This window comes from Pseudophryne corroboree, chromosome 5 (genome assembly GCF_028390025.1).
Source record: "Pseudophryne corroboree isolate aPseCor3 chromosome 5, aPseCor3.hap2, whole genome shotgun sequence".
Lineage (NCBI taxonomy): Eukaryota > Metazoa > Chordata > Amphibia > Anura > Myobatrachidae > Pseudophryne > Pseudophryne corroboree.
In genome coordinates this window covers 530,686,279-530,703,209 of record NC_086448.1, presented here as the reverse complement: position 1 = coordinate 530,703,209, position 16,931 = coordinate 530,686,279, and the positions used below count along the sequence as shown (strand labels likewise).

The window sequence follows — 16,931 nt, the reverse complement described above, 5'->3', positions numbered from 1 at the left end:
CATTACAAGGAAAGGAAATTTTGAATCCAGGGTAAGACTCATACCAGCCACACCAATCACACCGTACAACTTGTGATAACCTTACCCAGTTAACAGTATGAACAACAACTGAGCCTCACTCAACGGATGGCTCATAACAATAACCCTTAGTTAAGCAATAACTATATACACGTATTGCATAGAGTCCGCACTTGGGACGGGCGCCCAGCATCCACTACGGACTACGAGAAATAGAATTACCGGTGAGTAAATTTTTATTTTCTCTGACGTCCTAGTGGATGCTGGGAACTCCGTAAGGACCATGGGGATTATACCAAAGCTCCCAAACGGGCGGGAGAGTGCGGATGACTCTGCAGCACCGAATGAGCAAACACAAGGTCCTCCTCAGCCATGGTATCAAACTTGTAGAACTTTGCAAATGCGTTTGAACCCGACCAAGTAGCAGCTCGGCAAAGCTGTAATGCCGAGACCCCTCGGGTAGCCGCCCAAGAAGAGCCCACCTTCCTTGTGGAATGGGCTTTTACCGATTTTGGATGCGGCAATCCAGCCGCAGAATGAGCCTGCTGAATCGTGCTACAGATCCAGCGAGCAATAGTTTGCTTTGAAGCAGGAGCACCCAGCTTGTTGGGTGCATGCAGGATAAACAGCGAGTCAGTCTTCCCGACTCCAGCCGTTCTGGAAACATATATTTTCAAAGCCCTGACTACGTCCAGCAACTTAGAGTCCTCCAAGTCCCGAGTAGCCGCAGGCACCACACTAGGTTGGTTCAAATGAAACGATGACACCACCTTTGGGAGAAATTGGGGACGAGTCCTCAATTCTGCCCTGTCCATATGGAAGATCAGATATGGGCTTTTACATGACAAAGCCGCCAACTCCGACACACGCCTAGCCGATGCTAAGGCCAACAGCATGACCACTTTCCACGTGAGATACTTTAGTTCCACGGTCTTAAGTGGCTCAAACCAGTGGGATTTCAGGAAATCCAACACAACGTTAAGATCCCAGGGTGCCACTGGTGGCACAAAAGGGGGCTGAATATGCAGCACTCCCTTAACAAATGTCTGAACCTCAGGCAGTGAAGCCAGTTCTTTTTGAAAGAAAATGGGTAAGGCCGAAATCTGGACCTTTATGGACCCCAATTTTAGGCCCATAGTCACCCCTGACTGTAGGAAGTGCAGGAATCGACCCAGCTGGAATTCCTCCGTAGGGGCCTTCCTGGCCTCACACCAAGCAACATACTTCCGCCATATACGGTGATAATGTTTTGCGGTCACGTCTTTCCTAGCTTTTATCAGCGTAGGAATAACTTCATCCGGAATGCCTTTTTCCGCTAGTATCCGGCGTTAAACCGCCATGCCGTCAAACGCAGCCGCGGTAAGTCTTGGAACAGACATGGCCCTTGTTGCAGCAAGTCCTGTCTGAGAGGCAGAGGCCATGGGTCCTCTGTGCGCATTTCTTGCAGTTCCAGGTACCAAGTCCTTCTTGGCCAGTCCGGAACAATGAGTATTGTTCTTATTCCTCTCTTTCTTACTATTCTCAGTACTTTTGGTATGAGAGGAAGAGGAGGAAACACATATACCGACTGGTACACCCACGGTGTCACTAGGGCGTCCACAGCTATCGCCTGAGGGTCCCTTGACCTGGCGCAATATCTTTTTAGCTTTTTGTTGAGGCGGGACGCCATCATGTCCACCTGTGGCAGTTCCCATCGGTTTGCAATCAGTTGGAAGACTTCCTGATGAAGTCCCCACTCTTCCGGGTGGAGGTCGTGTCTGCTGAGGAAGTCTGCTTCCCAGTTGTCCACTCCCGGAATGAACACTGCTGACAGTGCTTGCACGTGATTCTCCGCCCATCGAAGAATCTTTGTGGCTTCCGCCATTGCCATCCTGCTTCTTGTGCCGCCCTGGCGGTTTACATGGGCGACCGCCATGATGTTGTCTGACTGAATCAGCACTGGCCGGTTTCGAAGCAGGGGCTCTGCTTGACTCAGGGCGTTGTAAATGGCCCTTAATTCCAGTATATTTATGTGTAGAGAAGTCTCCGGACTTGACCACAGCCCTTGGAAGTTTCTTCCCTGAGTGACTGCCCCCCACCCTCGGAGGCTTGCATCCGTGGTCACCAGGACCCAGTCCTGTATGCCGAACCTGCGGCCCTCGAGAAGGTGAGCACTCTGCAGCCACCACAGAAGAGACACCCTGGCCCTGGGGGACAGGGTGATCAGTCGATGCATCTGAAGATGCGATCCGGACCACTTGTCCAACAGATCCCACTGAAAGATCCTTGCATGGAACCTGCCGAAGGGAATGGCTTCGTATGAAGCCACCATCTTTCCCAGGACTCGCGTGCAGTGATGCACCGATACCTGTTTTGGTTTCAGGAGGTCCCTGACCAGAGATGCTAATTCCTGGACCTTCTCCACCGGGAGAAACACATTCTTCTGTTCTGTGTCCAGAATCATGCCCAGGAAAAGCAGACGCGTCGTAGGAATCAGCTGCGACTTTGGAACATTCAGAATCCAGCCGTGCTGTAGTAACACTTCCTGAGAGAGTGCTACGCTGATCAACAACTGCTCCCTGGACCTCGCCTTTATGAGGAGATCGTCCAAGTACGGGATAATTATAACTCCCCTTCTGCCGAAGGAGTATCATCATTTCGGCCATTACCTTGGTAAATATTCTCGGTGCCGTGGACAGGCCAAACGGCAACGTCTGGAACTGGTAATGACAGTCCTGTACCACAAATCTGAGGTACTCCTGGTGAGGTGGGTAAATGGGGACATGCAAGTAAGCATCTTTGATGTCCAGCGACACCATAAAATCCCCCTCTTCCAGGCTTGCAATAACCGCTCTGAGCGATTCCATTTTGAACTTGAATTTCTTTATATAAGTGTTCAAGGACTTTAGATTCAGAATGGGTCTCACCGAACCGTCCGGTTTCGGTACCACAAACATTGTGGAATAGGAGGGGGACCCTGACAATCACTTGCTGGAGGTACAGCTTGTGAATTGCCGCCAGCACTACCTCCCTTTCCATGGGGGAAACTGGCAAGGCTGATTTGAGGTAACGGCGGGGGGGAGTCGCTTCGAATTCCAGCTTGTATCCCTGAGATACAATTTGTATAGCCCAGAGATCCACCTGTGAACGAACCCACTGGCTGCTGAAGTTTCGGAGACGCGACCCCACCGCACCTGGCTCCGCCTGTGGAGCCCCAACGTCATGCGGTGGACTTAGTGGAAGCAGGGGAGGACTTTTGTTCCTGGGAACTTGCTGCATGGTGCAGCTTCTTACCTCTACCCCGGCCAAGAAAGGATGCACCCCTGACCCTCTTGCCTTTTTGGTAACGAAAGGACTGCATTTGATAATACGGTGCTTTCTTAGGCTGTGAGGAAACCTGAGGCAAGAAAGTGGACTTTCCAGCTGTCGCTGTAGACACGAGGTCCGACAGACCGTCCCCAAACAATTCCTCACCCTTATAAGGCAAAACCTCCATGTGTTTTTTAGAATCAGCATCTCCTGTCCATTGCCGAGTCCATAAGACCCTCCTGGCAGAAATGGACATAGCATTAATTCTAGAGCCCAGCAGGCAAATGTCCCTCTGAGCATCTCGCATATATAAGACGACGTCTTTGATATGGTCCAGGGTTAGCAAAACAGTATCTCTGTCGAGGGAATCTATGTCGTCTAACAGAGTATCTGTCCACGCTGCTACAGCACTACACATCCAGGCTGAAGCAATAGCAGGTCTCAGTAGAGTACCAGAGTGTGTATACACTGACGTCAGGATAGCTTCCTGCTTTCTATCCGCAGGCTCCTTTAAGGCGGCCGTATCCTGAGACGGCAGGGCCACCTTTTTAGATAAGCGTGTCAGCGCCTTGTCCACCCTAGGGGATGTTTCCCAACGTAACCTGTCCGTTGGCGGGAAAGGGTACGCCATCAGTAACCTCTTAGAAATCACTAATTTCTTATCAGGGGAACTCCACGCTTCTTCACACAATTCATTTAATTCATCAGATGGGGGAAAAGTCACTGGCTGCTTTTTCTCCCCAAACATATAAACCCTCTTGGTATTAACCGGGTTACTCTCAGAAATGTGTAATACATCTTTCATTGCAATAATCATGTATCGGATGGCCTTGGTCATTTTAGACTGTAAATGTGCCTCATCATCGTCGACACCGGAGTCGGACTCCGTGTCGGCATCTGTGTCAACCCTCTGAGATAGAGGGCGTTTATGAGCCCCTGACGGTTTCTGAGTCGCCTGGGCAGGCACGGGCTGAGACCCCGGCTGTCCCAAGGCTGCAGCGTTATCAAACCTTTTATGTAAGGAGTTTACATTGTCATTTAAGACCTTCCACATATCCATCCAATCAGGTGTCGGCCCCGACGGGGGCGATACCACACTTATCTGCCCTTCCCCCGCCTCCACGTAACCTTCCTCATCAAACATGTCGACACAGCCGTACCGACACACCGCACACACACAGGGAATGCTCAGACTGAGGACAGGACCCCACAAAGTCCTTTGGGGAGACAGAGAGAGAGTATGCCAGCACACACCACAGCGCTATATAACACAGGGATTTTCACTGCTAATAAGTGATTTTCCCAATAGCTGCTTGTTTGTATTGATTTGCGCCTAAATTTATGTGCCCCCCCCCTCTCTTTTTAACCCGTCTTGTACCTGGATACTGCAGGGGAGAGCCTGGGGAGCGTGCTTCCAGCGGAGCTGTGAAGGGAAAATGGCGCTGGTGTGCTGAGGAAGAAGGCCCCGCCCCCTCAGTGGCGGGCTTCTGTCCCACTTTCAGTGTAAAATAATGGCGGGGTTTTTTACATATATACAGTGCTAGACTGTATATATGTATGTTTTTGTGCCAAAGGTACCTCAATTGCAGCCCAGGGCGCCGCCCTCCCAGCGCCCTGCACCCTACAGTGACCGGAGTGTGTAAGTGTGCTGGGAGCAATGGCGCACAGCTGCGGTGCTGTGCGCTACCTTAATGAAGACAGGAGTCTTCAGCCGCCGATTTCGTCGTCTTCCAGCTTCTGTTCTTCTGGCTCTGCAAGGGGGACGGCGGCGCGGCTCCGGGAACGGACGATCGAGGACAGGTGCCTGTGTTCGAACCCTCTGGAGGTAATGGTGTCTAGTAGCCTAAGAAGCACAAACTAGCTACAAGCAGGTAGGTTTGCTTCTCTCCCCTTAGTCCCACGTAGCAGTGAGTCTGTTGCCAGCAGAAGCTCACTGAAAATAAAAAACCTAATAAATACTTTCTTTTCTAGTAAGCTCAGGAGAGCCCACTAGGAGCACCCAGCTCTGGCCGGGCACAGATTCTAACTGAGGTCTGGAGGAGGGGCATAGAGGGAGGAGCCAGTGCACACCAGATAGTACCTAATCTTTCTTTAGAGTGCCCAGTCTCCTGCGGAGCCCGTCTATTCCCCATGGTCCTTACGGAGTTCCCAGCATCCACTAGGACGTCAGAGAAATAGCTATGAACAAGACATCCATAGATATTTCTACATCTGTGTCTATTACACCGAATTATGCAACCTTACTATAATAAGATTTTACTTACCGATAAATCTATTTCTCGTAGTCCGTAGTGGATGCTGGGGACTCCGTCAGGACCATGGGGATTAGCGGCTCCGCAGGAGACAGGGCACAAAAATAAAGCTTTAGGATCAGGTGGTGTGCACTGGCTCCTCCCCCTATGACCCTCCTCCAAGCCTCAGTTAGGATACTGTGCCCGGACGAGCGTACACAATAAGGAAGGATTTTGAATCCCGGGTAAGACTCATACCAGCCACACCAATCACAACGTACAACTTGTGATCTGAACCCAGTTAACAGTATGACAACGTAGGAGCCTCTGAACAGACGGCTCACAACAAGAACAACCCGATTTTTTTGTAACAATAACTATGTACAAGTATTGCAGACAATCCGCACTTGGGATGGGCGCCCAGCATCCACTACGGACTACGAGAAATAGATTTATCGGTAAGTAAAATCTTATTTTCTCTAACGTCCTAGTGGATGCTGGGGACTCCGTCAGGACCATGGGGATTATACCAAAGCTCCCAAACGGGCGGGAGAGTGCGGATGACTCTGCAGCACCGAATGAGAGAACTCCAGGTCCTCTTTAGCCAGGGTATCAAATTTGTAAAATTTTACAAACGTGTTCTCCCCCGACCACGTAGCTGCTCGGCAGAGTTGTAATGCCGAGACCCCTCGGGCAGCCGCCCAGGATGAGCCCACCTTCCTTGTGGAATGGGCCTTGACAGATTTAGGCTGTGGCAGGCCTGCCACAGAATGTGCAAGTTGAATTGTGCTACAAATCCAACGAGCAATCGTCTGCTTAGAAGCAGGAGCACCCAGCTTGTTGGGTGCATACAGTATAAACAGCGAGTCAGATTTTCTGACTCCAGCCGTCCTTGAAATATATATTTTCAATGCCCTGACAACGTCCAGCAACTTGGAATCCTCCAAATCGCTAGTAGCCGCAGGCACCACAATAGGCTGGTTCAGGTGAAACGCTGACACCACCTTAGGCAGAAAATGAGGACGCATCCTCAGTTCTGCCCTGTCCGAATGGAAAATCAGATATGGGCTTTTATACGATAAAGCCGCCAATTCTGACACTCTCCTGGCTGAAGCCAGGGCCAGTAGCATGGTTACTTTCCATGTAAGATATTTCAAATCCGCCGATTTGAGTGGCTCAAACCAATGTGATTTGAGAAAATCCAAAACTACATTAAGGTCCCACGGAGCCACTGGGGGCACAATCGGGGGCTGTATATGTAGTACTCCTTTTACAAAAGTCTGGACTTCAGGAACTGAAGCCAATTCTTTCTGGAAGAAAATCGACAGGGCCGAAATTTGAACCTTAATGGACCCCAACTTGAGGCCCATAGACAATCCTGTTTGCAGGAAATGTAGGAATCGACCCAATTGAAATTCCTCCGTGGGGGCCTTCCTGGCCTCGCACCACGCAACATATTTTCTCCAAATGCGGTGATAATGTTGTGCAGTCACCTCCTTCCTGGCTTTAACCAGTGTAGGGATGACCTCTTCCGGAATGCCTTTTTCCTTTAGAATTCGGCGTTCAACCGCCACGCCGTCAAACGCAGCCGCGGTAAGTCTTGGAATAGACACGGTCCCTGCTGAATCAGGTCCCGTCTTAGAGGTAGAGGCCACGGATTTTCCGTGAGCATCTCCTGAAGTTCCGGGTACCAAGTTCTTCTTGGCCAATCCGGAGCCACGAGTATCGTTCTTACTCCCCTTCGCCGTATAATTCTCAGTACTTTGGGTATGAGAGGCAGAGGAGGAAACACATACACTGACTGGACCACCCACGGTGTTACCAGAGCGTCCACAGCTATTGCCTGAGGGTCTCTTGACCTGGCGCAATACCTGTCCAGTTTTTTGTTGAGGCGAGACGCCATTATATCCACCTTTGGTTTTTCCCAACGGTTCACAATCATGTGGAAGACTTCTGGATGAAGTCCCCACTCTCCCGGGTGTAGATCGTGTCTGCTGAGGAAGTCTGCTTCCCAGTTGTCCACTCCCGGAATGAACACTGCTGACAGTGCTATCACATGATCTTCCGCCCAGCGAAGAATCCTTGCAGCTTCTGCCATTGCTCTCCTGCTTCTTGTGCCGCCCTGTCTGTTTACGTGGGCGACTGCCGTGATGTTGTCCGACTGGATCAACACCGGCCGACCCTGAAGCAGGGGTTTTGCCAGGCTTAGAGCATTGTAAATCGCTCTTAGCTCCAGTATATTTATGTGAAGAGACATCTCCAGGCTTGACCATACTCCCTGGAAGTTTCTTCCCTGTGTGACCGCTCCCCAGCCTCTCAGACTGGCATCCGTGGTCACCAGGACCCAGTCCTGTATGCCGAATCTGCGTCCTTCTAACAGATGAGCACTCTGTAACCACCACAGAAGAGACACCCTTGTCCGTGGCGATAAGGTTATCCGCTGATGCATCTGCAGATGCGATCCGGACCATTTGTCCAGCAGATCCCACTGAAAAGTTCGTGCGTGGAATCTGCCGAATGGGATTGCTTCGTAAGAAGCCACCATCTTTCCCAGGACTCTTGTGCATTGATGCACAGACACTTTTCCTGGTTTTAGGAGGTTCCTGACAAGTTCGGATAACTCCCTGGCTTTCTCCTCCGGAAGAAACACCTTTTTCTGAACCGTGTCCAGAATCATTCCCAGGAACAGCAGACGTGTTGTCGGGGTCAACTGAGATTTTGGGAAATTCAGAATCCACCCGTGTTGTTGCAGCACTACTTGGGTTAGTGCTACTCCGTCCTCCAGCTGTTCTCTGGACCTTGCCCTTATCAGGAGATCGTCCAAGTAAGGGATAATTAATACGCCTTTTCTTCGTAGAAGAAACATCATTTCGGCCATTACCTTGGTAAAGACCCGAGGTGCCGTGGACAATCCAAACGGCAGCGTCTGAAACTGATAATGACAGTTTTGCACCACGAACCTGAGGTACCCTTGATGTGAAGGGCAAATTGGGACATGCAGGTAAGCATCCTTGATGTCCAGGGACACCATAAAGTCCCCTTCTTCCAGATTCGCTATCACTGCTCTGAGTGACTCCATCTTGAACTTGAATTATTGTATGTACAGGTTCAAAGATTTCAGATTTAGAATAGGTCTTACCGAGCCGTCCGGCTTCGGTACCACAAATAGTGTGGAATAATACCCCTTTCCCTGTTGTAGGAGGGGTACCTTGACTATCACCTGCTGAGAATACAGCTTGTGAATGGCTTCCAATACCGTCGCCCTGTCTGAGGGAGACGTTGGCAGAGCAGACTTTAGGAACCGGCGAGGGGGAGACTTCTCGAATTCCAACCTGTAACCCTGAGATATTATCTGCAATATCCAGGGGTCCACCTGTGAGCAAGCCCACTGCGCGCTGAAATTCTTGAGTCGACCCCCCACCGTTTCTGAGTCCGCTTGTAAAGCCCCAGCGTCATGCTGAGGGCTTTGCAGAACCCGCGGAGGGCTTCTGTTCCTGGGAAGGAGCTGCTTGCTGCCCTCTCTTACCCTTTCCTCTGCCTCGGGGCAGATATGACTGTCCTTTTGCCCGCTTGTTCTTATAGGACCGAAAGGACTGCGGCTGAAAAGACGGTGTCTTTTTCTGTTGGGAGGGGGTCTGAGGTAAAAAGGTGGATTTCCCGGCCGTTGCCGTGGCCACCAGATCCGATAGACCGACGCCAAATAATTCCTCCCCTTTATACGGCAATACTTCCATATGCCGTTTGGAATCCGCATCACCTGACCACTGTCGTGTCCATAAACTTCTTATGGCAGATATGGACATCGCACTTACTCTCGATGCCAGAGTGCAAATATCCCTCTGAGCATCTCGCATATAAAGAAAAGCATCCTTTAATAGCTCTAAAGTCTGTAAAATACTGTCCCTATCCAGGGTATCAATATTTTCAGTCAGGGAATCCGACCAGACCACCCCAGCACTGCACATCCAGGCTGAGGCGATGGCTGGTCGCAGTATAACACCAGTATGTGTGTATATACTTTTTAGGGTAGTTTCCAGCCTCCTATCAGCTGGATCCTTGAGGGCGGCCGTATCAGGGGACGGTAACGCCACTTGTTTTGATAAGCGTGTGAGCGCCTTATCCACCCTAGGGGGTGTTTCCCAGCGCGCCCTAACCTCTGGCGGGAAAGGGTATAATGCCAATAACTTTTTTGAAATTAGCCCTTTTCTATCTGGGTTAACCCACGCTTCATCACATACATCATTCAATTCCTCTGATTCAGGAAAAACTACAGGTAGTTTTTTCACCCCCCACATAATACCCCTTTTTGTGGTACTTGTAGTATCAGAGATATGCAAAGTCTCCTTCATTGCCGTGATCATATAACGTGTGGCCCTACTGGAAAATACGTTTGTTTCTTCACCGTCGACACTAGATTCAGTTTCCGTGTCTGTATCGACCGACTGAGGTAAAGGGCGTTTTACAGCCCCTGACGGTGTCTGAGACACCTGGGCAGGTACCAACTGGTTTGACGGCCGTCTCATGTCGTCAACTGATTTTAGTAATGTGCTGACATTATCACGTAATTCCATAAACAAAGCCATCCATTCCGGTGTCGACTCCCTAGGGGGTGACATCACCATTACCGGCAATTGCTCCGCCTCCACACCAATATCGTCCTCATACATGTCGACACACACGTACCGACACACAGCAGACACACCGGGAATGCTCTATTGAAGACAGGACCCCACTAGCCCTTTGGGGAGACAGAGGGAGAGTTTGCCAGCACACACCCAAGCGCTATAATATATATGGGAACAACCCTATATAAGTGTTGTATCCTTATAGCAGCTTAAATATATTTATATCGCCAAAAAAGTGCCCCCCTCTCTGTTTTACCCTGTTTCTGTAGTGCAGTGCAGGGGAGAGTCCTGGGAGCCTTCCTCACAGCGGAGCTGAGCAGGAAAATGGCGCTGTGTGCTGAGGAGAATAAGCCCCGCCCCCTATTTCGGCGGGCTCTTCTCCAGAATCTGTGAGATCTGGCAGGGGTTAAATACATCCATATAGCCTCAAAGGGCTATATGTGATGTATTTTTAGCCATAAAAAGGTATAATACATTGCTGCCCAGGGCGCCCCCCCAACGCCCTGCACCCTCCGTGACCGCTGTGTGAAGTGTGCTGACAACAATGGCGCACAGCTGCAGTGCTGTGCGCTACCTCAGGAAGACTGAAAAGTCTTCTGCCGCCTGCTTCTGGACCTCTTCCATCTTCGGCATCTGTAAGGGGGGTCGGCGGCGCGGCTCCGGGACGAACCCCAGGGTGAGACCTGTGTTCCGACTCCCTCTGGAGCTAATGGTGTCCAGTAGCCTAAGAAGCCAATCCATCCTGCACGCAGGTGAGTTCACTTCTCTCCCCTAAGTCCCTCGATGCAGTGAGCCTGTTGCCAGCAGGACTCACTGAAAATAAAAAACCTAAAAAACTTTTTCTAAGCAGCTCTTTAGGAGAGCCACTTAGATTGCACCCTGCTCGGACGGGCACAAAAACCTAACTGAGGCTTGGAGGAGGGTCATAGGGGGAGGAGCCAGTGCACACGACCTGATCCTAAAGCTTTATTTTTGTGCCCTGTCTCCTGCGGAGCCGCTAATCCCCATGGTCCTGACGGAGTCCCCAGCATCCACTAGGACGTTAGAGAAATATATATATACACACACACACACACACACACACACACACACACATACATACATAGCCCTTTCTGATCACATTTGCTATTTTTTTACCCAGTCATATATTGGTGGTGCCAACAGGGCCACCCACCCACGTCTGTGTCCCTAATATAGTTTTCTCTAGGGAAAAAACATTCATCCACCTACATGTTGACACACATGTATCAAGTACCAATAGGAGTAGGCCGTGCCGACAGGGTCAATCCCACAGCAGTTTGTGGGAAGCACTTCGCCTCAGACATGCCGACACACGTGTACCAAACATGTCAGAGAGACAGATAGAGTTTGCCAGCTCATAACTCAGTGCTTAATCAACAGTTCTGAACACTGTAGAATGCCCCAAACCTGCAGCACTTTTATATTAAACATATTGCAACAATTCTACTGTGCCCCCCCCCACCCGTTTTGCACCCTGATACTTTTAGTAGTGTGAGGAAGGACCAGCGTCTCTGCAAGAGAAAATGGCGCTGGCTGTGTGAGCTGTGAGGGCTAAGCCCCGCCCCCGTAATGGCGTGCTTCAGTCCCGCTATTTTTGTTAAAAATCTTTATACTGGCGGGGGTTAGGACAGTGCCCCGGCACCTATGTCCCCTGTTGCCAGTCTTATGTTGAGGTATATATGCTGCCCAGGGCGACTCTCCCCCCGCGCCCTGTAGTGCCTCTGTGTGTGAGAGCATGGAGCGCAGCATGCGATCGCTGTGCGGTACCTCAGAAGCCATCACTGAAGTCTTCTTTGCTTCTTCTACTCACCTGTCTTCTGACTTCTGGCTCTGCAAGGGGAGTGACGGCCGGCTCTGGGAATGAGCCCCTAGGCGTACCTAGTGATCAAACCCTCAGGAGCTAATGGTGTCCTGTAGCCAAAGAAGCAGAGCCTTGAAACTCACGGAAGTAGGTCTGACTTCTCTCCCCTAAGTCCCACGAAGCAAGGAGACTGTTGCCAGCAGTTCTCCCTGAAAATAAAAAACCTAACATAAGTCTTTTTCAGAGAAACTCAGTAGAGCTCCTCAGAGTGCATCCAGTCTCACTGGGCGCAGATTTTAAACTGGAGTCTGGAGGAGGGGCATAGACGGAGGAGCCAGGTCACACCCTTTGAAAGTCTTAAAGTGCCCATGTCTCCTGCGGATCCCGTCTATACCCCATGGATCTTGAAGTGACCTCAGCATCCTCTAGGACGTATGAGAAACAACTTTACTAGAGAAACTCTGGAGAGCTCCCCTAGCTGTGACCGGCTACTCCGGGCACATTTTCTAAACGGAGTCTGGTAGAATGGGCATAGAGGGAGGAGCCAGCCAACACAATCAAACTCTTAAGGTGCCAATGGCTCCTAGTGGACCAGTCTATACCCAATGGTACTAATGTGGACCCCAGCATCCTCTAGGACGCAAGAGAAAACTGTAAGCAACAAAACTACTTTGTTAGATTACATTGATCAAATCCATGTGCGACATCTGAACATATATGTAAGCGGTTGAACCTATATATGAAGTGCTACAATGCAGCAGCTGCAGCTTTTTTCACGCAAAGTACTATTGTGCTTCATCTGCAACTTTGTACGTGTTTAAACTAATTTCTGTGCGATTAAAATCGCAGCCCGCCGCTTACAGGGGTTAATGCAGACTGGATCTCTGCTCTATTTCCACTTTAATACTAATCATTCAATTAAATATCGTTCTCTGTATAGCAGCAGGTTTTTGCTTCTGACCCTCCATAGAAAACTATTTTGGCAGGTCCCTGAATTCACTGCGCCATGACACTTGCACATGTCATGATGCTCTATATCACAATGCACCAATCTTGCATCAGATGCGACCAGTCAGAAAATGTCTGCCGCAATGTGTAAAAAAGGGGACTGTCTGCGTAATGGGTAAAAAGGGGGATGCTGTCTGCCGTAATGTGTAAAAAGGGGGACGCTGTTTGCCGTAATGTGTAAAAAGGGGGACTGGCTGCCGTAATGTGTAAAAATGGGGGCGCTGTCTGCCGTAATGTGTAAAAAGGGGGACTGGCTGCCATAATGTGTAAAAAGGGGGACGCTGTCTGCCGTAATGTGTAAAAAGGGGACGCTGTCTGCCGTAATGTGTAAAAAGGGGACGCTGTCTGCCGTAATGTGTAAAAAGGGGACGCTGTCTGCCGTAATGTGTAAAAAGGGGACGCTGTCTGCCGTAATGTGTAAAAATGGGGGACTGTCTGCCGTAATGTGTAAAAGGGGCTCTACCAGGTGTAGTGGCGCTACTGTGCAGCGTAATTTGAATAATGGAGACTACTGTACACCGTAGTATGAATTGGTATTATTTTGTGACCACGCCCCTTCCCCATGAAGCCACAGCCCTATATATTTTTTGCGCGCCGCGCCAACGCCATTTCTTGCACACAGCGCTAAAATGCCTAGTTACGGCACTGACTTCTTGGTTCCCTCCCCCAGTGCATGCACTGCTGATCAGGAAGCCCGGCAATACCCTGCGGCTGCATACATTAGCAGCCATTTGGGAAATGCAATAAAATCCTCCTTATCTTTCTTGTGTACACCCCGCGGCTGCAGAGAGAAACAGCTGCTGGGAAGATGTAGGCTTCACAATTTGTTTTACTAACTTAATTGAATTCATTGAATTGAATACACTGAATACATTGCATACAAGACAGAAATTGTGAAATTCCATGTAACAAGTGCAAACCTTGGTAGATAGCTCTGGAATTCCGTTCTGCTCAGTTGACGAGACAACTCTACAAAGAAAAATAATAATAATACAATTGTTTGCCAGCAATCATAACCATGCTATTTCAGGTACAAGAGAATCTGTTCTATGAATTGAATTGGGTATTTCAAGCCATATAATAGATGTGCACTGTTACTTTGCTACACTAGCCCTGCTTGACTTTTCTGAACGATTGAAGGTAAAGCTATATCCGTAATAAGCTACTCAGCCATAATTTATATTTACTGGAATCATCAATTGTGAAGTGTGAAGTATCAGTATGTATTTATTAATACAGGACATACAAAATAAGAAACTGTATTGTAAAAATTTAAGAAAATGGAAAAATAAGATTTTAATATACCAACCGGTAAATCCTTTTCTCGTAGTCCGTAGAGAATGCTGGGGTCCATTTAGTACCATGGGGTATAGACGGGTCAGCAGGATACCGGCACTTTAAGACTTTTTTACAGTGTGAACTGGCTCCGTCCTCTATGCCCCTCTTCCAGACCTCAGTATAGGAAATGTGCCCGAGGAGACGGACAAACTTCAAGAGAAGGATTTACTTTAAGCTAGTGGCGAGATTCACACCAGCTCACACCATTCAACCATGCCGCACAACAAGGCATACAACTCAAAACATGCCAACGAGCATGAATAACTTTACAGCAACTGCTGAATAACAACTTAACACGTGATAACTTGTGTAAGAAGAAAAAATATAATGCAGACGCCCAGCATCCTCTACGGATTACGAGAAAAGGATTTACCGGTAGGTATATTAAAATCTTATTTTCTGTAATGTCCTAGAGGATGCTGGGGTCCATTTAGTACCATGGGGATGTACCAAAGCTCCCAGTACGGGCGGGAGAGTGCGGATATTCCTGCAGAACTGATTGACCAAATTTAAGGTTGTCAGCAGCCAAGGTGTAAAACTTGTAAAACTTAGCAAATGTGTTTGTCCCTGACCAAGTAGCTGCTCGGCAAAGCTGTAAAGCCGAGACACCTCGGGCAGTTGTCCAGGATAAACCCACTTTCCTCGTAGAGTGGGTCTTTACCGAACTCGGTATCGGCAATCCTGCCGTGAAATGAACATGCTGAATCGTACATCTGATCCAGCGAGAGATCGTCTGCTTAGAAGCAGGACACCCAATCTTGTTGGGATCATACAGTATAAACAATGCTTCTGTTTTCCTTATACGAGCTGTTCTTGTGACATAAGTCTTCAAAGATTTTACCACATCCAAGGACTTTGAAACAGGTGAGGTGTCAGTAGCCACTGGCACCACAATAGGTTGGTTCATATGGAAAGAAGACACAAACTTTGGAAGAAATTGCCGACGCGTTCTTAGTTCAGTCGTATTTTCATGAAAGATCAATTAAGGGCTCTTGTGAGACAAGGCCCCTAACTCATACACCCGTCTTGCTGATGCCAAGGCCAACAGCATGACCACTTTCCAAGTGAGAAACTTTAACTCAACCTCATGCAGAGGTTCAAACCAATCCGATTGAAGGAACTGCAACACCATGTTAAGATCCCCTGGTGCCGTAGGAGGCACAAATGGTGGTTGGATGCGCAGAACCCCCTTCACGAACGTTTGAACCTCAGGAAGGGAAGCCAACTGTTTCTGAAAGAAAATGGACAAGGCCGAAATTTGGACCTTGATAGATTCCAATCTTATGCCTGCATCCACACCAGCCTGTGGAAATAGGAAAAGACGTCCTAATTGAAACTCCACCTTTGGAGAATTCTTGGATTCACACCAAGATATATATTTTCTCCAAATACGATGGTAATATCTAGTAGTTCCTTCTTTCCTGGCATGAATAAGTGTGGGAATGACTTTGTGCGGAATACCCTTTCAGGCTAGGATCTGGCGCTCAACAGCTATGCCGTCAAATGTAGCCGCGGTAAGTCTTGATAAACAACCGGCCCCTGCTGAAGCAGGTCCTCGCGAAGAGGAGGAGGCCGAGGATCTTCTATCAGTAACACCTTGAAGATCTGGATACCAAGCACTCCTTGGCCAGTCTGGGACAATGAGGATCACCCAAACATTTTCTCTTCTTATGATCTTGAGAATTTTTGGTATTAGTGGAAGTGGAGGTAACACATACACCAACTGGAACTCCCACTGGGTCACCAATGCATCCGCTGCTATTGCTTGTGGGTCTCTCGACCTGGAACAATATTTCTGAAGCTTCTTGTTGAGACGAGATGCCATCATGTCTACTTGAGGAACGCCCCAACGACTTGCTTCCTCTGCAAAGACTTCTTGGTGGGGTCCCCATTCTCCTGGATGGAGATCGTGTCTGCTGAGGAAGTCCGCTTCCCAGTTGTCTACTCCTGGAATGAAGATTGCTGACAGATCTCATGCATGTCTTTCTGCCCAGAGAAGTATTTTTCTCACCTCTGCCATTGCCGCTCTGCTTTTCGTTCGGCCCTGACGGTATATGTAAGCCTCTGCTGTTACATTGTCTGACTGGATCTGTGTGGGACGATCTTGAAGATGCGCAGCTTGTAGAAGGCTGTTGTATACAGCTCTCAGCTCCAGTATGTTTATGTGAAGAAGTGTTTCTTGACTTGACAATCTTCCTTGGAAGCTTTCCCCTTGCGTAACTGCTCCCCAACCTTGGAGACTTGCATCCGTGGTCACTAGGATCCAGGCTTGGATCCCGAACCTGCGTCCCTCTAGGAGGTGAGAACTGAATAGCCACCACAGGAGCGAGACTCTGGCTTTTGTCGACAGGAGTAACCTCTGGTGCATGTGTAGATGCGATCCGGACCACTTGTCCAGTAGATCCCACTGGAACACCCTGGCATGGAATCAGCCATACTGTAGAGCCTCGTAGGCTGCAACCATCTTCCCCAGCAGGCGGATGTACTGATGAATCGACACACGTGCTGGTTTCAAAATTTGTTTGACCATCTTCTGGATTTCCAGAGCCTTTTCCACCGGTAGAAATACTTTCTGTACCTCGGTGTCCAGTATCATTCCCA

At 49.1% G+C, this 16,931-nt stretch overlaps 1 protein-coding gene across 6 annotated transcripts in view; it reads right to left on the bottom strand.

The window, feature by feature from the left end:
- Nucleotides 1–16,931, bottom strand: part of SYCP2L (synaptonemal complex protein 2 like) — a 905,846-nt gene that overhangs the window by 356,131 nt on the left and 532,784 nt on the right. For all 6 annotated transcript variants that reach the window (XM_063923155.1, XM_063923158.1, XM_063923156.1 and 3 more), the window contains one exon: nucleotides 13,913–13,961. In XM_063923155.1, coding sequence (XP_063779225.1) covers nucleotides 13,913–13,961 — 49 coding nt within the window. The remainder of the gene's footprint in view (nucleotides 1–13,912; nucleotides 13,962–16,931) is intronic.